Genomic DNA, 20,042 nt, shown 5'->3' with positions numbered 1-20,042 from the left:
GATATACCCATATATGAATTAAGCTTTCTGAGAAAAAAAAACATCAGAAGCTTACCATAATTAGAGCTTATTGCTGTTTGGAGTGATCTAGAAGATAAGTTCCTTATTAAAGCTTGCAAGTACAGACTACATCTGGACAAAGAGAGAGGTTACAGTCTGGCGTAATTAGACCAAAAGAGGCTAAGCCAAGAGAAGCCTGTAATTGTCAAATGGCACTGTAACTAGCTAGCTAGCTAGTCCAAAAAGCAATCATAAGCATACCGACCTCTCAGAATAAATCCCAGTTTGTGGTAGTACTTTTCTGTCTTATGTTTTTACTGAGCCTAGTTAATAATGTTCATGCACACACGTTGAAACTGGGGGCTTTTGCAATAACAAACAAAAATTCATGTTGGATGTGAAGGAACTTAGGTATGCATTGTCACGTGAGCTTTGGCTATACCCATATCCTGGTATGTGGAAAAGCGAAGCTTAGTCATATACCCAACCACCAGCAAGGGTGAAACAGGATCTTATTTATGCTTTGCTTATGCCTGAGTTTGATTTCAATGCATATGATGACTCAGTGATAGCTAAAAAGGCACAGAAGCTCTTTTTCTCATTCTCGTCTCCTCTTGGAAAACACTATTTGGTGAAAGTGAGAGAATATTTTTCTAATTTGATGCATTAATGAGCTAGCTAACTCCTTACTTTATTAATCCGAGTTGCCGCTACAGTACAAATTCAAACCTTTGGGGTTTTCCAGGAGGAAAATTTCCTCTTGTTTTGATTGCATGGTACACCAAGAAAGAAGAGGGAAGCAGTTGGGTGGTCCTGCAATGGTGTGGGCTCAACAGCATTCATAATGATGAATCATCACTAGCTAGTTGCAGGATGTAAAATACTAGAAGCAGCATTAATGAATGCCAGACTTTCCAGAGTAAAAATTGTGCCTGGCTTAGCTAGCAAGAAGGAACAATTTGAATCAAAAGGATGAACAAACAACATAAAGGACAAAATGAACAGAGTGATTTCTGTTCTCGCTGCCACTTGGGCTCTGTCAATCTTAATCAGGGTTAATCCCCTAAGCTAAAAAACGGCTTGTCAATCATTAAGTTTGGTCATTGGATTGATACAGTTTGTAGTTATCTGGTAGATATTTCTTTGTATATGAGGTGGAAGGATGAAGAAATCAGATCATTACCAAGATGGAAAATACAAATTTCATTTCTCCAAAGCGGTCAATTTCGAAGTAGTCTATTAACTTGAAAGCAAACATACTATTTCATTAGTATGTGATTATCGAAACCTTATGTATTAATTAATTATAAATTTTTTAACTGTTTCAATAAGGTGAGATTCAAAGTAAGAAATTTCTTTTTATCTCTTGTAGAAGGGAAATTTCGGATTTAAATTTGCAAGAACAAAAATTACATATACATATAAATATGATTGGAGAAGAAGAGCAATCCTTTGTTAATAAAATGGTAACACTAAGCATTGATTTGGGAGGGTGGGGGCTAAATGCCTAAATGGCAATCTATCAACATTACTAGTTTAAATGCAATGGAAATCATTATAGTACTAAACATTCTTTAAATGTTTGGACCCTCTTCATAATGTTGGCTATGTCAATGCATAATTAAAGCAAGCTGATGGACAAAGTACAGAAGTTTTTAAGTACCCTAAACAAAACTCATCATGTTAAGAACTTGATGAAAGCAACCTAACAAAGGTAGGTACTTATGAAATCGGCGCAAAAACCCTAATCTAATCATGAATTGGATGAAATTATTAAAAGATCTATAATGTTTTAATTAAATTTTTTCATCACGGGTTTTAGATATAATAAATTGAATTTTGATTTGAAACAATGACTCGATTTAATTAATATCTTAAATGAAATATAAATAATAAAAATATCAATGAAACAAAACATAAAATGTTCGACTCTCAGACTAATTCAAACAACATTTGGTTGAGTACCAGATTAATTTGAGTTACCAAATGCTGGGAGACTGCAAAAGTTTGGGCTTGTTTGTTTACTGTTTTCGATTAATCCTAATCTCGCCAGCCAGGTTAAATGTGGGCTCTTAGGAAATTGCATATCCTAAGTTAAAAGACGAATGATTATAGTATTATTAGCTACTACCAAAAAGGAATTATTATTATTTCATAAACCTTTTATTGAAAAGAAAAAAGCTGCCTTTAGGGAATTGTGGAGCACCCTCTTTCTTTTGCAGTTTCCCATGCCAGTGATTGGGTTTTGCTCAGCATCTTAACATGAATATGTACACTTTTGTCATAGCCAACGCCATCTTTGCAGAACAAATTTTTAACTTTCGATGTGCCTGGGTTCCAGTTAAGGTATTCAAAAACAGCATTACATGTACGAATTGACTTGAAATTGAAAGTCGGACATGAGATCTTTTCTTAATCTTTTTAAACAGATTGTGCTACATTATTATTCATTTGACAATTCTTTTATAAATTTTTTAATAATTTATGTCGCATGATAATTCTGCATTCTTTATATATGAAGAAAGTTGTTAAAATAATAATAAAAAACTAATATAATTTAAATTAAAAACATATCTCTTCACTTATTATCAATTTTTTATATTTCTTTCGACGTAAAGAAAATCGAAACTAATAATTTGTCTGAATTATCTTCAAAGAATGAGAGGTTATAGATAAGGGGCCTGGTTTTACACCTTGATTCAAAGCACATGGGATTGAAGGCCATCCACCCCCTTCCAGGCTGATTCTTGAGATATGGTCGGTTCATGATCTAGTTGGTATGCTTTCAACTTAAAAGAGTACCACATCGATCAGGTCCCTCCCAAGAGAAATTTGTTTGGTAACAGATAGCTCGATGTTTACTAGGAACAGACCCCTAGTTCCCTACCATCTTTGGCAATTCAATAACAATATTATTCAATGAGATTCAACACCTTTTGACTCACAGTAAAGCATCAAAGCTGTGTTCTGATGTGTAAACCAGGAGCAAATTTCAATAGGGAAGGGGAACTATACAGATTTGTACCTTAAGACAGGGCATGGTTGGTGTAAGAAAGAGATAGACGGTGAAGTGGGCCTATCCAAAATTGGAAATCAGAAAAAAAAAAAAAACAAAAAGTAAATAGTTGAGTATAGCCGACAGAGTAGAGCGTCGTATTCTGGCCTCGCCGACGTTCATATCCCCCACGCGTCTTGATAGCCTCGCTTTTGCTTCTATCTTCTCAAACTCAAAAGGCTGCTCTCGTTTCGTGCAACTCTTTTTCTTTTTCTTTATATTTTTATCGGTAAAAGGTTTAGTGTCTTTGATTTAACGGTGTTATGTTAACGGTTCCACTTTTAAGCATCCTAGGAAACCAACATAACATTCTATTGAATAAGCCATAGGTTTTACAATATTTGCTCTTTAACCTTTTTATGTATCATAACCTTTATGTTTTCATTTTTTTGATAATTTTATGATCAAATATTAAGAAAATTTTATATGTTATTAGTAAATTAAATATTACTATTTTATTAATAAAAATTTACCACTTAAAAATATAAAAAATATTTATTTGGAATAATATTTGAATTTTTAATTTTACACATTTAAAAGTAACATGTAGAATTAATCCAGTATCAAATTTATATCATTATTATAATATTACTAATAACTTAAAAAATAATATATTAGTAATTAACTCAAAGTTGAGTTAAAAAATAAAGCTAACAAACCATTTTTGAGTTTCTTTTCATAAGTTTTCACATTTTTTTCTTATTTTTTAATACTTATACCGATTTCACTTCTATGAATATTTTTAAAAATATAATTACGTAAGGAAAACTTTAAATTTAATCCCTTAAATGAAAAAGAAATATATTTATATTCATTATAAAATAACACGTTTAAATGTAGTCTATTTGCAATTTGAAGATGAATTCGATTTTGTTAAGACGTAAAAAGTTTGCGTAAGCTTTCATATTTATCGTCTGTCATGCAAAGTACACATTCATGTGTCAATTTAAAATTTTAATCATTTGATGTGGATTAAATAATATAATTGTAATGAGATTTAGAAGATGATTGGAAGATTTCTCATAAAGGATTACAACTTGATATTATTTGAAGATCCCAACAAACATTGTTGTCACTCTTTCAACATGAAATTCAAATTTTGAATCTCCATCAAGAACAAGAATAAAAATGAATATGGCTATTATTATTATACTATTTAATCAAATATTTTTTTAATTTGGAAAAATTAAAAAAAATTTCAAAGGTACAAATTAAGTATACAAAATTGAGTGGCAGATTCGAAATTTTATCCAAAAACCAAGTGCGTTTATTAAAACCAACCTCCACACTTCCCTAAACCCTGTCTTAATACACGTGTCATCCATATCAACCATAGGCTTACGTTTATTTCAAAAAGAGTCCTAAACTGTACCCACATCGCACGTGGCAAAAACCTCCACGTCGGCACCATGGTAACGTAAAAAAAATTCGAAAAAGGGAAACCGTATTCAAAATTTTTATCACCCAATCCCAACGGTCGAATCCTCTGTCCTAAACCAGAATCGCAACCGTACAAATCCCCCAAAGTTGCTCGACATTTAACCACTCCTGTCTGGTAAACACACTCTTGTTTCTCTCTTTAGAAAATCCACTGGGCACTGGCAAAGAGTTAAAAGAAATATAGTATTGCGATTTTCATCAGAGAGAAGAACAAGAATCTGAAAGACCCTGACACAGCCCCTTCTATATGTTAGAGAGAGAGAGAGAGAGAGAGATTTTGAAGAAGGTTTGATTTTTGAATCTGATTGTGATCGTTGCTGTAGTGTATTTATTTTATCTTTGTCTGTTTCTGGTTTTTTTTTTTTAAGCTCGAATACTTTAAAGAATCTGGGTCCTTTCTATCATTTGGGTTTTTCAAACTTGAGCTGGTGCTTGTTTTCATAGTTCAAGATCCTTCATTAGGAAACAAAAAATGGGTTCTGGGTATTTTTGATTCTTATAAAGAAACCTGATTGCTGATTTTGGAAGTATCACTGCCTTGCAGGTTTCCAATTTAGACTAAAGAAAAGAGTTTGTTTCTTTCTTTCCTTTTGAAAGTTGTGGTGGGTTGGTGATTCTTAGAAGCATTTTTCTCGGTTAGAATTGAGAGAGAAAGAGAAAGGAGAAGTTTGAGGATTAAGCTGCATTGGGTTGCTTGCTGGAGAAAAAGGGACAAGTTTTGTAGTACCTGAGTCTTAAAGGTTGGTCTAATGGTCCTCGAAGTTGTTTTAGCTTGCTTTCTTTGATCACTACCCTGATAAAAGGAAAAAAAAAGTGGTTTTTGTTTTTGTTCTTTTCCCTTTATTTGCTTCAATTATTCATCTTTCTCTCCTTTTTGCTGTCTCTCATCCGGATTCTCATGTCTCTGATATTGATCTTTCTGATTGGACATGAATGTTTTCTTACTGTTCTTTTCTTGTGCTCTTAGCCTCACGCAGAAGATAGTGGGGACTATTGGGTGGCTGTAAATGGTAGAGTGCTGTGAATTTCAAGGAAAGTCAAAGCAATTTGAGGTATTTCTTTTGGAATTTATTGCTTTGAATTTTCTTAAATGCAAGTTGTTAGTGGGGTTGCTCCATCTTGGAGAATTTAAATACACTCTAAGTATACAGCTTTGGATAGGGACTTGTATCTTCTCTTCAAAGGGAAGTTTCTTCTCTGGCTCATACCATTACCGGATAACTCGATTTATGGGGTTAAAATTGGTAATACAGCTTAGAATCCAATTTTTGCGTTCATTGCGAGGAAAATTCTTGACCTTTCGCTTTAGATGAAGCAAGATATCACAGATCCCTACCAAAATCTGATACCACGATTTCCATGGGTAAAAAGTAAAGTTAGTTTTGATCTTTTTGTATTTTTCCTTCCACTTACCAATATACCCCTCGAATCACAGTCTTGCAGAACGCTTTAGCCCTTGGTCTTCAAAAAGGGTATTCTGGTATTTCGAAAGTATTCATTGACGGCTTCTTGATTAAATGGCAATTGTTTAGTAGTTAAAAAGTAACTTCTTTCATTATCATCAACTATATTTTAAAGGGTTTTAGTACATGTTGATGCTACATGTGTTTTTCTTTTAAGATCATGAATTTTAGTTGGCATTTAATGATCACTTGATAAAGCAAAGGCAAGGACTCGTGGGGGCATCTTTAGGTGCTTCAATTTTGTTGGTCGGGTCTTGTTTTCAGTAAACAAGCTTTGTGTGATCACACAAGATTCTCGAAACTCTTTGATGATGGCCTATTTGTTTTTTATTTTTTGTTTTGTTTAATTGTATTATTAACTTATAAATTAAATGTTTGATAATTGCAACTGCTCCACTGCTTTTCTATTTTCTATCAAAATATCCTTTCTTCCATATTAATTATCCTATTCTCTCATCTGGCTCATTACTGAAGGTTTGGGTTTCTATGAATTTCACTTGATACAGCTCTAGTGATCTTTTTGATCAAAACTCATATCTGAATCATGGGAGAAGATACTGGAAATGGGGTTTTGGCTGATGCTCGGTCAGCTGAGGAATGGTTATCGCATGCACAAGAGCTTGTTCCCATGGCACTTGTTAAGGCAAGGGAGGTGAAGGGGTTCCCTGGTAGGTGGAAGATGATAATGTCCAAATTGGAGCAGATCCCTTCACGCCTATCAGACTTGTCGAGCCATCCTTGCTTCTCCAAAAATGCACTCTGTAAGGAGCAATTGCAGGCTGTCTCGAAGACATTGAAGGAAGCAATTGAATTGGCAGATTTATGTCTAAAGGAGAAGTATGAGGGGAAGCTTAAGATGCAAAGTGATCTTGATGCGTTATCAGGGAAATTGGACCTAAATTTACGGGATTGTGGACTTCTGATCAAGACTGGTGTACTTGGCGAAGCTACTTTGCCTTTATCTGTTGTTGGCTCCTCATCAGAATCTGAGACTGCAACACATGGCCATCTAAAGGAACTGCTTGCACGGCTACAGATTGGGCACTTGGAAGCAAAGCACAAGGCTCTTGACAGCCTTGTCGAGGTCATGAAGGAGGATGAAAAGTGTGTGTTGTCAGTTATGGGGCGGAGTAACATTGCTGCTTTAGTCCAGTTATTAACAGCAACTTCTCCTCGTATTCGGGAAAAGACTGTGACTGTAATCTGCTCACTTGCAGAATCTGGGAGTTGTGAGAGCTGGCTTGTATCAGAAGGTGTTTTGCCACCTCTCATAAGGCTTGTTGAATCAGGCAGCACAGTTGGTAAAGAGAAGGCCACAATTTCGCTGCAGAGATTATCAATGACTGCTGAAACAGCCCGAGCAATAGTCGGGCATGGTGGGGTTCGACCACTAACTGAGATCTGCCGAACTGGAGACTCTGTTTCACAGGCTGCAGCTGCTTGTACATTAAAAAATATATCAGCGGTCCCTGAGGTTCGACAAATACTAGCTGAGGAAGGAATTATAAAGGTCATGATCAATCTCCTCGATTGTGGAATTTTGTTGGGTTCCAAAGAATATGCTGCGGAGTGCTTGCAGAATCTCACGGCCAGCAATGAGAATTTGAGAAGGTCTGTTATCTCAGAAGGTGGAATTCGGAGTCTTTTGGTATACCTTGATGGTCCTCTGCCCCAAGAATCTGCAGTTGGAGCCTTGAGGAATTTGGTTGGCTCAGTTTCTATGGAAGTTCTGATGTCACTAGGTTTCCTCCCTCGATTACTTCACGTGCTTAAATCTGGATCGCTGGGTGCGCAACAAGCTGCTGCATCAGCCATCTGTCGAGTTTGCAGTTCAAGTGAAATGAAAAAAATGGTCGGTGAAGCTGGGTGCATTGCTCTTCTTATTACAATGCTTGAGGCGAAATCGAACAGTGCTAGAGAGGTAGCTGCTCAAGCCCTTTCAAGCTTGATAACTGTTTCTCAGAATTGCAGAGAAGTCAAAAAGAATGATAAAAGCGTGCCAAATCTGGTCCAGTTGCTTGATCCAAGTCCCCAAAATACTGCAAAGAAGTATGCAGTTTCCTGCCTCGCATCTCTCTCTTCAAGTAAGAAATGCAAGAAGCTTATGATATCATATGGAGCAATTGGGTATCTCAAGAAGCTTTTGGAGATGGAGATCCCTGGTGTGAAGAAGCTACTCGAGAGGTTGGAAAGAGGAAAGCTTAGAAGTTTGTTCAGCCGGAAGTAGGGGAAGAAATGAAAATCTCTCTTTTTGTATAATAAAATTTTCCTTTTCTTTTCTGTTTTTCTCCCCTTCTTGCATGATCTATGTTTCATTGTCTGTATGAAACAAATTGGCTAATGATATGAAACCAAATCTATGCTATCAATGCTTTATTATTTATTAAACGACAAGATTCCCCTGCTCTTTCGATCTATCTCTTTGATCTTTACTTTTCAGTCGCTGGTGATTCTTTTGCAGACATAGCTATGATATCATAAATTCTCTTGAGGTTTTCTGATATTTTTAAGTTCTGCTTTCCTTGTGGTTATGGAGATCTTATGATAAGCAGGGATGTGTAATAATTGCCCTGTTCATGACCGTCGATGGAATGGCATTTTCATGTTATCATTTGTCAGACATTGTCATATGGTTCACAAATATTCTGTGGCTTATAATGCATTTGTTTTCGTACTCCCCCCCTTGCTCTTCCTTCTAACTCAAGGCAAGCTTTTTTGATTCGATTCCATCCAGGGTTCTTTATTTATTCTCGAGACAGATCTTGCTCTTTCACTTTTTGTATGACCAATATTTTGTTTTCCTTGGTGTCTGCACATTAATTGAAGCTAAAACAATGTTCAGACCTGCATGCTAGAGGCTATGGGGGATTTCTATAACTCGGTCGAACATTTAATGCCAGAAAATTTTCTTGTTCTAAGCATCATGATTATCTCATCTTCCTTTCATCTTCTCAGCAACCAAACAAAAATTAAGGATCCCTGCTAAGTGCTAACAACCCCCTCTCTAATTCCCCACTAAGAAAAATAAAACAAAAGCAGAAGACGGTAGGTCTAATGCTGACAACAATGCTATCTACAGAAACTGCAAAGAAGACTTGGAAGACTGGGAAAAGTAGCTGGACAGAATTGAAGATATGGTTTGTTATATGAGAGCAGTTAAAGCACCAATAGTTTCCAAACCCCACCATTAATGGTGGATGCATCCGTCAGTGTCGAGCCCATCAAATGAATTGCTTCAAACGTGGTACGCTAATGCAATGCCATCAAATGAATGTGATTCAAGATGGTATGTCAATGCAACCAACCTCCATTTCTGGAGACGACAGCAACCCCACAACTGCAACTACCAATCATTTTTATTTCTCTGCCAAACCACTGCACCACTCCAAAAATTTCCACTCAAATTACCCTTAAAATGCTTCCTGAAATCGACTGAGAAAATGATCTTCAATCTGGATATTGATACCCCACAAATTATCGACAAGTATGAATCGAAAATAAAGAATTATTCTTTTCAAAATGTTTAAATTGTATGAATGACTGCTAACATAATTCAAACTCTTCCTTCAAAGTTGTTTGTAAGCATGCTTGAAATGGGGTTCCTTGTCCACGTATCCAAACAAAAGGTTGGACCGGTGGAAAAGAGTCAACATTGACAACGAGAGAGGGGATGTGGATAAGCCTCAAGCAGAGGCAATGACACAGAGCAGCTGTCTATTTACATTCAGTATTCTTGAGATGCGTGTTAAGCAACCGCTTTGCCAAGGTACTCTTAACTCATTCCAAGGATCCCGGATTGTATGGATAATACCCAAATAAGCCCTCACACTTTAATAAAAATGCAATTAAGCCCTCGGTCTCTTCTTGCATGAAATTAAAACTATAATCTTTTATTTCATTATAATTATATCCATTAAATCTGAAAATGAGTGAATGAAGTTTATTTCTACAATTATGAAAATAACATTGTCTCAAATATTTATCATCTAATAAATCTATAACGTACCTAAATAAATTCAAGTAAATATTTTTTATAATGTAATCGACCAATCGAGAAGATTTTTACCGGATACAAAATATTTCGTGATGTCAAGATCTTTGATGTGATAAAATAAAAGTTTGTTACCTTAATTCTATTTTAGAAAAAAAGAGGGCGTTATTTGTATTTACTAGTAAAATTTGATGACTTGTTTGGAAATTATCCCAAAACTCAAAATTAGGAGGAAGGAAAATCCAGTTGTTGAATGAGGGTTTCCTTTGTGTTTTGTTCGTTTGTTTTGGGAAGGAATGGACCAAACAAGCCTTTATCACACGTAGAGATAGAGAAACGAAAAAACGACACCTTTGAGCTGACGCTGGGGGAGAGCCTTAGACCCAGAAACTCTAATCTGCCTAAAATAAAAAAATAAAAAGGGATTTTTATTAAAGGAAGGGGGACAAGGTTTGTGGATTTCGAGGCCAAATCATCGGGCACTTTCTTCGGTACTATTCTCTATCTCTCTTTCTTTTCCTGGTGTGTGGCTGCTTATTGAATTGACCAAAAGCCTGGTTGCTTGATTGATATTCTTCTGTGTTTTGAGCTGTAAGAGGAACAAGCTTTGATTTTATCTTGACTGTATGTTGCTGCTTTTGTGGTTGTCGGTCTTATGGCTTAGTTGATACTTGTATGAGATTTTTGTTTATGGGTATTTCTTGTTTTAATTTAGTTTATGTTTTTTCATATGGTTGTTATCGTCTTGTTTGATTTCTTTGTTTTTATAGGGTTTCTCAATCTGGGTGATTTGAGGTTCTATGATTTGATTCATTTGGGAATTTATACCATTTTTCTTTTTTGGGTCTTGGTGGTATGGTCTGTTTGGTTTATAGGAAAGAAGAGAAAAGAAAGGCAGGGAATGGAAATTAAATTCTGGGTATTAAAACTCATAGCTCTGCGTTTTATTGTTTGGAAAGAATTCCAAAACTAAGCTAAACCATAGGTGCTAGACTCTGCATAGTTTGATATTGCTTATTGTTTGTTCAAGCTAAAAAGTTTGATGCTTTGGAGTACTTTATATTTTAGAGAGTCCGGTGAATGAGTTCAAACAAAATTTTAATGTGTTTCTGGATATTCCAGTTTGAGTTTAAGTTGTTAGTTACAGCTTTTATGCTATTTATTAATTGCAGATTTACGTAGCGCTTTCATGTCGTTGGTTGATTAAGCAACGAAATACTCTCTTTGCATCTTACAGATACTGATGATGATATATACACACACACAGAAAAACGCACATACCAACATGCATGCACATAGATTTATGCCATAAATATAGCATATAGCCTTGCCCCAAAAAAGAAGTGATAAAAAAATGTGTTTGAATGAGGTCACTGATAGTTGATGACTTCAAATTTCAATGGGTACTTTGTTTGAACGTAGAAGCTCTTCTTCTCTTTTAGTAGCTTGCTTCAACTGGCTGATAATGTTGGCTTTGATGCATGCTTTCACATTTGACCTATAAGTTCTTATGGAAAAGTAATCATCATGATTTTTCAGGTTTCTTGTGGATAAAAAATGAGTACGCTGGATGTAACTAGAGCAGAACTTGCACTTATAGTTTTGTATTTGAATAAGGCTGAAGCAAGGGATAAGATATGCAGGGCTATACAATATGGTTCGAAATTCTTGAGTAATGGGCAGCCTGGCACAGCCCAAAATGTTGACAAATCAACCAGTTTGGCTCGGAAAGTTTTCCGTCTTTTTAAGGTTATCACACTATGTTAAATATTAACAATGACAAGTTGGTTTTATGTTGTACAATGATGAATAACTCTGGTAACTTATTCATTTATTAGATAACCTTTTCCTTTTTTTATGGGTGAAAGTAGCATTCTGAATTTGTACTTTTACTTAAAAATTCTATTTTTTGGGTTTCTAAAAAGAATGGGAGTAACATGAACTCGTCTCTCATAACATGAAACAAATACTTAGTGTTACAAAAGGTATCTGATATCAAACTTATGTTCTCACGAATTTTTCCCTTTTTTGTCATTGTTATGGCTTGATTGTTGTTTTACTCTGTTGATTTGCAGTTTGTCAATGATTTGCATGGTCTTATTAGCCCAGTTCCTCAAGGAACTCCCCTTCCGCTTGTTCTCCTGGGAAAGGTGTGATAAACTGCCTACATTATTTTTCTGTGAAATTTCTCTACCCTCTCACCTTAGTCAATTTAATGTCCCTTTGGGGCTTTCCTGTTTCAGTCAAAGAATGCACTGTTGTCAACTTTCTTATTTCTCGATCAAATTGTCTGGCTTGGCAGATCAGGCATCTATAAGGTATGCGATACACTTCAATTTGGTATTTGTTTTATGTGTTTGTCTTAGTTAACAAATGTTAAATAGAAGAAATTCTGATTTTGCCTTTTACAGAACAAAGAACGAGCTGAGCTGATTGGACGGATATCCCTTTTCTGTTGGATGGGTTCCTCAGTCTGTTCCACCTTGGTTGAGGTTCGCTGCTCTTCATTAATTTGAGAACGAGTCACTATTTACAATTTTTTTTTATGTAAAATGTTTCATTAGTTATATCCACTTTTTTATGACAAGTACTATTCTTTTATCAGCTTGGGGAGCTTGGAAGGCTATCTACATCAATGAAGAAATTGGAAAAGGATCTTAAGAACAATGATAAATACAAGGTATGTTTAATATGTGTTCTCTTTAGTGCTTATAATCAGTCTTCTTCCCTTTAATCCCGTGTTTCCCAAATTTGTTGTGCTCCTATATATGCAGAATGAGGAATACTGTGCCAAGCTCCAAAAATCAAATGAGAGGACACTAGCTCTTGTTAAAGCAGGGATGGATATAGTGGTAGCTGTTGGGCTTCTTCAATTGGCACCCAAGAAAGTCACTCCTCGTGTAACTGGAGCCTTTGGATTTGTTTCATCTCTCATCTCCTGTTACCAGGTACTCGATTCTAGGCTTTCAATCTTGTATTTGATGTCTCCTTTTTTGTTCACTGGACTGTTGGATGTTAGCGGTGAATGTATATATGGGGAATCACTAGTTTTGTTGAGGAAGAGTTAAAGGTTAATGAAAAAGCAAAGAAATTAACAGGTTATACAACCTAGCATGTAATTTTATGGAAGATAACTTCCAGATATAGTTAATCATATATTGAAACTTTAACCTTGGTGAATTAGCTCGAGTTATGAAGTAGGACATAGTAGAACCCGAGTTCAACATCTTTAAATCTATAAAAACAATAAGTTACTAGGGACCCTGTATTGGTGTTAATGAATGCCATCTGAAATAATAGGAAAACCAGTATTTCATCTATTTGTTTCTGTGAAAATTTGGTTGGATTTACTGATTTTGGAGGCTGATAAAATTCTGCTTTGTGTTGCAGTTACTTCCATCACCACCCAAGTCCAAGACACACTGAAGTGGGGAAGCCTGTTTTGCAGAACAAGCTCGAGTATGATATGAATAATTTAATTGAACTTGTGCCTAAAGCTCATATTGTAAGCTTTGAAGAATTTGTCAACCTGGGGTGACCTGGAAAATTCTCTCCCTATTTAGCACCACTGTTGTCGCAATTTCTTTCGAGCACTCAAACAAAAATAATACTAATATATATCTTGCTGTCATTTGTTGACATTTCATGAATTTTAACAGTATTCCATCAATTCCTTAATGGTCCTGTGAATCTTGACATAAATTTTATTAGAAGGGTGTAATAACTGTCTTCTGACCATCTTTTATACCCTGTTTGTATGACAAATTTGAGCAATATGGTTTAACACATGCCCAATCTAGTGACACCCACAGGGAAAGAACTGCAGAGAAAGTCTAAGATCCATCTGTAGAAGAAACAATGTAGGAAATTTTGCTATGGAGAAGGTATACTCTAAAAGATTACTGAGAGTTTACGTTGGTTAAAGGTGGTTTATGAATCAACTTGATGAGATCATACTAACTTAAATAAAGCTTATAAATATTGAAAACACTAGCATATTATACCCGAAGAACTAATCCGGTAACGAGGTTACATAACACTCCCAAAGGAGCTATAAGCCAAAGCGTAGCCCAACACTCTCCCTAGTGTTTCAGAAAATATAGATTCTATGCGACCTCCTACTAACGTTTCGAAGGAGAGGGCAGAAAAAGCAGCAGGAGGTTATTCTTCATCTACCTCTTCATCCTCATCCGAATCTTCATCATCCATGTCCCATCCATACTCGTATTCCACATCTACATTGCCCCCCAATAGATTCACAATCTGCGCGTGCAAATTGGCAACAGAACTTGGCTGTTCAGGTACAGTAGGTTCTGCATAACTCAGCACTTCCAGCACAAATTTTTCAGAGGGTTCAAGTACCTGAACATTGAAACCCGGTGACAGTGGGCGTCCCAAAACTTGAACATGAGACACGCTGCAATGACACCAACAAATTGCATTAACACTAGGACATTTCCAATTGTTTTTGCTTTTCTTTTCTATTCAATTTTTGCTAAAAAAAAAAAAGGCAAAAAGCATCATCCAAATGGAGGCTAAAAATACAGAGTTTGTAATTTTATAATTTAATGACTACATGTCAAGATTTTTTTTTTTTTCACTTTTTGGCTTCAATCAGATTTACTTATTTCATTTTGAGCAAGGAACTAGTCTGAAATTTATGGTGCCCAAAGTGAAATCTTATCACTTCAATATGATATCTACAGCACTCAGCAAATTCTACTCATAACCCTTCTGAAATATATATGTATCAAACTAAGTAAAACAGGGGCGCATTTGACAGTACCATATATAGAACAAGCCATCCATGTCCTGTCTCTGGACCCTACCCAACAGCTCAACCTGTAGGATTCCACCAATGCAAAGAACAGGTTCTGGAAGCCTGAAATTCTGCAACCTATTTTCCTGTTACAGAAAAACCTAATGTCATCAGTGCCCCCAAATAAGTTACTTAATACAAAACTAAAAGAATGCAAATGGTCAACTTCACAGAAAATGCATTTTGGAACATAGAAACAAATGAATACAAAAAATGATACCATTAAGAGCCACTTTAGAGTATTTAATTAGCATCACAGACAACCACTTTTATTCAGCAAAGGCAACGACTGCTCACAGAATAACCAAATCTGATATTCGTATCATAACAAACAGAGAAAGCCAATTAAAATAACGTAAGAAACATGAAACCAGCTATTTTGAACCCACCTGAGACATTGGAAAATCCTGTGAGGTGTAAGTCCATGCATACTTGTTATCACTAGAACCCTGGCCTGAATCATCCACAAGATTGTCCACGGAGGATTTGATATGACCCGTGCGAAATCTCACAGATTTTGCTGAATATATAGGGTAACCGAACTGAAAGTACGCTGGACCAATAACAAATCTTATAAGAAAATTTTGAAGCTATATCTCCCTCCCACCCCCCAAAATATCAAGATAGATGAAAGATGGAAAACGAAGTTACCAGAAGTTTGGAACAGTTACCTTGGAAAGGGCGTATATTGATATCAGTAATAACACACAAATCAGCGGCCAATTTATATGTCAGCGTTTCAGGCACTTCAGGGTTACTTTGACCTTTACTCGACCAGTATGAAGCTATCCGTGCGACCCTATCTCTTGGTTCCAAAGTATTATCTATGCTTTCCTCTGGATAATTATCAGTGCTAGAAGCGATGATTGCTTCTGAGATGCAGTCCCTGAGGCCAAATGACAAACAACCTCGAGCTAAAAAGGCAAAAACTCTATGCTCCCTCTCCAAAGCTTCCCATTCCATAAAATTGCTGGGTCCAGCTTCAGCATGCCTTTTCACAGTGCCAATTAGCTCATTGACACAATCAAGTCTAGATAATTGAGGAAACATTCTCCGGCACAGATTCTTACATAGACCATTTGTAATCACTGCAAACCATTTAAAATGGATGAGTCAGTAATGAATGGATGACTGCCACCTGCATGCATAACAACCAAAGAATAGTGATGCAAGATTACTATCATCTTTAAGATATAAGTTATGACACACTGTTACAAAGAGCTACAAACTTCATGAGTGTCTCCTTTGTTTCAGCCTCTAAGTGCTGCTGAGGTTGGATACCCAACCACCCCCCCTCTCCTCCCCNCCCCCCCCCCCCCCCACAAAAAAAAAAAAAAGTTAGTATATGCCAAGCAAGTTCTAAGAATGGGCCTCAAATTTGGGCTTCAGTTCACAAAACTTGAATATAAAAGAGGACTGTATACCAAATCCACACCAGAAGAATACAGAGATCAGATTGCCAAAATATAGCATTATTAAGATCAGTAATGGTTAAAGTCAAGATGCAGATATCTGATGCAAAAGGAATTGTTATCAAAGAATTCAGCTAGTTGATCTATCAAAATTTTCATTAGCATGAAAAGAAAAACATGAACTATATAGGTAATTGATCAAAAAAAATATCTGAAAAGAAGAATTGGTGCTTTTCAATTGAATTGGTAAAAAATATCTGTAGTGAATTGAGAACACATGATTAGGGAAAAAAAAAAGCAGAATATATATGAGGTTGATAATTGCTCATATTACAAATCATTAAAGAATGCATAATGGGTTGGAGTTCTTAGATTATAATGATATACAAGGAATAAAATGTGCACAATCTCAGAATTGGACATGAACCTGACGAGCAGAGCCAGTAGAACTCCATGACAAAACAAACTATAAAATATTGAATGAATGTGTTTTTATGGTGTCAACTATTCCACAGGTCAATAAAATACCTTGATATATTTCTGTTTCTTACTCGTCTACCATTTTCCTAGGGTTTTGATGTGAACCTAGTCACTTCCTTTCATTCCTTTATCTTCTAACCATCATTCAACTCTTCCACTTTTCTGCTCCTTTTTCCTCTTGGAAAAGGGGGTGGGCCTGAATACATTTTAGTTTGAACCATGACTCTCCTGGCAGCGGCAAAAAATCACTATGCAACTTTCATTAATTAAAGTTAAATTCCCAAAGTTCCTACAAGAAGAGAAAAACGCAAAAGAGAGGACTATAACCTATAATTTTTATTGAAAACCAATTTACTTCAAAATACGGAATGTCTTTGATAGGTAAACATGGAACAAGAAAGAACAAGGCATGGGAAACAAAGGACCAAGTGACAAAAACTAAACTGAAGTCACAACAACCAAACTGCACACTGAGAACATTATCCACTTATTAATTCCAGAAGATTTTATGCTGCATTAGAACTTTCCCAACATGACATACAAATCCCAATTCAGTCTTCATCTCACAAACCTTTATAGCCATTTAACAACTAAAAAGAAATAAACATTAAAAGAGAAGAAGATAATATCAAAAATATTCTAGCTCACCAAAATGTCGCCAGGAACGTGAGACGGCACCAAGGCGAACAAGATCAGCTGGATCCTCTAAAGACATAAGAATCTTTATGGATAAGTCACCATCGAGGCAATTCAAGAAATCCACACCACCTTGCATTCTTTTTTTTCCTTTTCCTTTTTCCTTTTATGTTCTAACTCAGATATCAAGCAACCATGAAGGCCTGAACTTCAAGTCTGCTTTAGCACTGCAAAAGAACACAATGTTAGAGCTCAGCTCACATTGTAAATAAAATTAAAACTTCAGATTCCATTTGTTACCCACGTTTACTACTTGCTTTTCGTTAAATCAAATTTTGCTGTAAAAAAAAAAAATCTTATTCGATCAAAACAGCGCCAATATCTGATAAGATACATCAATCCAAACATATTTCTTAGACATAGAAAAAAAACAAACACTCAAGCTTCTTATTCATGCAAGTCAATTTGTCATTTTCTATTGTTCTTTCTTAAAGAAAAAAAGGGATTAAATTAATGATGCCAACAATCCATCCAGCAACCAAAAGAAAAACAATTTCAAATGTTTATTCATGGCAAAGGAAAGTCCCAATCCAAAAATGCACGCAAGTTACAATGAAGCCAAAAAAAAAAATAAAAGCTTAAAAAATTACAGAAGGAAAAGAAAGAATTTTTTCGAGCAATTGAGTCCATCGAATTATATTTAAGAAAAATTCAAATACGACTCTATTATCAAACTTATAATTGACACAACGAAAGAAGTAACTCGCATAAAGATAAACAGAATTCTAAGGGTTTCGATTTCGATCACATTTTCAATCATGACCATGAAATTACAACCTTATCAAAACAACCGATTCTAATCAGAATAATTATTATTAAGAGTAGATAATCCAATCAATTGAGTTTAATTGCAATTCCGAGCAATAACATAAAAAAATTACTTTAAAACTCATGGAAAACTCGCAATTTCAAAATCACAAAAATGAATATAAGAATGCACCCGAATTCAACTAATTTCCCATAAATTCAGAAAATAAAAAAAAAAAACAGGGGAAAAGGGAAAGGGGAGATAGAGAGCTTTTGAAGTGGACAAAGCTTGTAGAGGGAGAGAAGGTAAGAGAGGATACAAATGCGAATAACAAAAGAGAAAGTAAGGATTCTCACCTTTTTGTTGAGAAGGAAAAAGAAAAGAAAGTCATGAAAATCGAAATCTCCCAAACAGGGGAAACCCTAGAGACGAAAAGTGAGGGTAAAAAACAAAAGAGAGAAAGGGTATAAGACGGAAAGGGGTTGTTGTTGGAGATAATTGGAACAGAGAGATTGATGTATATAGGGAAGGAAGGCAGACAGCAAACAAGCCGAAGTTATTTCCCTCTTTTCTCAATAATTATTATTTTTTAAAATTTTATCCATTTATGGATAATATTTATTTAATTACTAACATTAGCACTTTCTACTAATTCTATAGTATATTCAAATTTTTCCTAAAATTAAATAAAAATTAATTAGTTTATTTGAATTTTTATTTTTCCTTTACTTGTAAACTCTCCTGCACGTAATTTACTTTAACTTTGATTTACATTCCACGTTAATAAAGAATTAGATAAATTTTATATCAAAGATAAAGAATTATCGTTATTCATAAATTCAAAATTCATTTTATTTTTTTCGAATTAGATATGTAAACTTGTATTATTATTAAAATAAATTTTTCACTTTTTCTTTTATTTTTTACTTTAAAAGGTAGCAAATAATATATCTTTTTCACGTGAGCTAACTTTTTTTTTTGTACGGAACAATTTTTTTTTACTTTTGGAAAGAAAATTGTACCATCTTGTTTTTGGCAAAAACCAAATATTACCGAAAACTACTTGCAATTGCGACTCGATTTGTTTGGTAGTGGAGAAAAAGATGAAGAAAATGAACGAAAGAGAGAAAGGATTTGATCTTTTGCTCTGTAAATCCACGCGGCGGCTCCCTTCGGTTCCGGTGGACATCTGGCGCTCATGCACCAGCTCGAAGCCACCGCTGTTGTATTCCTGGAAGGTAGGGGAGATTACGTGCTTCCAAATTTTGTTCCTTTTTGTTTGTCTTATGTGTTGTTAGAAAGAAAAAATATATATTTACAATTTTAATCACTTGATTAATTTTTGCTAATTTATTGGTCTTCTTATTCCAACGTGCGTTGATATAATCCAAGGTTGATTAAAGAAGACTAAGTTTCATCTCGATTGGAGAAATACTAAAGACCAGATGAAATAAAAATTATTCTAATTGAATATAATAAACACACCTTAAATTCCAAAGAAAATTATCCATCCTAAGTGCCATTTTTCTCCCAAGGGTTTTTTGGCGGGAGGAGAGATGGTATGTTCATGGTGACACAAAAAAAAATGATAACAATGACGATTAATTGATTTAAATCGAAATAATTGATGGAAATTGATTAAATTTGATTAATTCAGATTTTTTTTATTTTGATATTAATCGATTAAAAAAACAATATTTTTATTACTTCATCCTAAATTTACAATCAAGCGAATAGAATAATTGACCATCATTAATATACTTTTCAAATATATTTTATATATCAAAATATTTTTCATATAAATCTTAAAATTATTTTATTAAAATTGAAATAATTGATCAAAGTGATCGAGATAAATGAATTTTTATTATTTTTTATTATTTATTATATTTTGATTTATAATTTTTTTATGAAAATTAGATTAATTTAAATTTTGAA

At 34.9% G+C, this 20,042-nt stretch overlaps 3 protein-coding genes across 8 annotated transcripts; 2 read left to right on the top strand and 1 right to left on the bottom strand.

Moving 5' to 3' along the window:
- LOC18614219 lies at positions 4,632-8,373 on the top strand. 2 transcript variants are annotated; one of them, XM_007051867.2, is made up of 4 exons: positions 4,632-4,781; positions 5,040-5,235; positions 5,463-5,547; positions 6,465-8,373. In XM_007051867.2, the coding sequence occupies exon 4, from the start codon at positions 6,503-6,505 to the stop codon at positions 8,183-8,185; it is 1,683 nt and encodes a 560-aa protein (XP_007051929.2). In that variant the 5' UTR covers positions 4,632-4,781; positions 5,040-5,235; positions 5,463-5,547; positions 6,465-6,502; the 3' UTR covers positions 8,186-8,373. The 2 variants fall into 2 exon arrangements, with proteins under 2 accessions (XP_007051929.2, XP_007051931.2); XM_007051869.2 differs by lacking the exon at positions 5,040-5,235.
- On the top strand, positions 10,212-13,684 carry LOC18614218 (peroxisomal membrane protein 11D). 2 transcript variants are annotated; one of them, XM_007051865.2, is made up of 8 exons: positions 10,212-10,440; positions 11,489-11,698; positions 12,025-12,099; positions 12,193-12,267; positions 12,361-12,441; positions 12,555-12,629; positions 12,724-12,897; positions 13,340-13,684. In XM_007051865.2, exons 2-8 carry the CDS (start codon positions 11,507-11,509, stop codon positions 13,373-13,375), a joined length of 708 nt encoding a protein of 235 aa, XP_007051927.2. In that variant the 5' UTR covers positions 10,212-10,440; positions 11,489-11,506; the 3' UTR covers positions 13,376-13,684. The 2 variants fall into 2 exon arrangements, with proteins under 2 accessions (XP_007051927.2, XP_007051928.2); XM_007051866.2 differs by lacking the exon at positions 10,212-10,440 and adding an exon at positions 10,468-10,540.
- On the bottom strand, positions 13,865-18,622 carry LOC18614217 (F-box protein At4g00755). Of its 4 annotated transcripts, none has more exons than XM_007051864.2 (6): positions 18,461-18,622; positions 17,309-17,523; positions 15,440-15,856; positions 15,158-15,288; positions 14,736-14,854; positions 13,865-14,366 (listed from the first exon to the last, which is right to left on the bottom strand). In XM_007051864.2, exons 2-6 carry the CDS (start codon positions 17,433-17,435, stop codon positions 14,111-14,113), a joined length of 1,050 nt encoding a protein of 349 aa, XP_007051926.2. In that variant the 5' UTR covers positions 17,436-17,523; positions 18,461-18,622; the 3' UTR covers positions 13,865-14,110. The 4 variants fall into 4 exon arrangements, with proteins under 4 accessions (XP_007051926.2, XP_007051925.2, XP_017982460.1 ...); XM_007051863.2 differs by having other exon boundaries at positions 15,158-15,321; positions 18,461-18,620; XM_018126971.1 differs by lacking the exon at positions 18,461-18,622 and adding an exon at positions 17,601-17,854 and having other exon boundaries at positions 15,158-15,321.

The sequence above is a fragment of the Theobroma cacao genome, chromosome 1 (genome assembly GCF_000208745.1).
Source record: "Theobroma cacao cultivar B97-61/B2 chromosome 1, Criollo_cocoa_genome_V2, whole genome shotgun sequence".
In the NCBI taxonomy this organism is placed as follows: Eukaryota; Viridiplantae; Streptophyta; class Magnoliopsida; order Malvales; family Malvaceae; genus Theobroma; species Theobroma cacao.
This window is presented reverse-complemented; position numbering and strand designations above follow the sequence as displayed.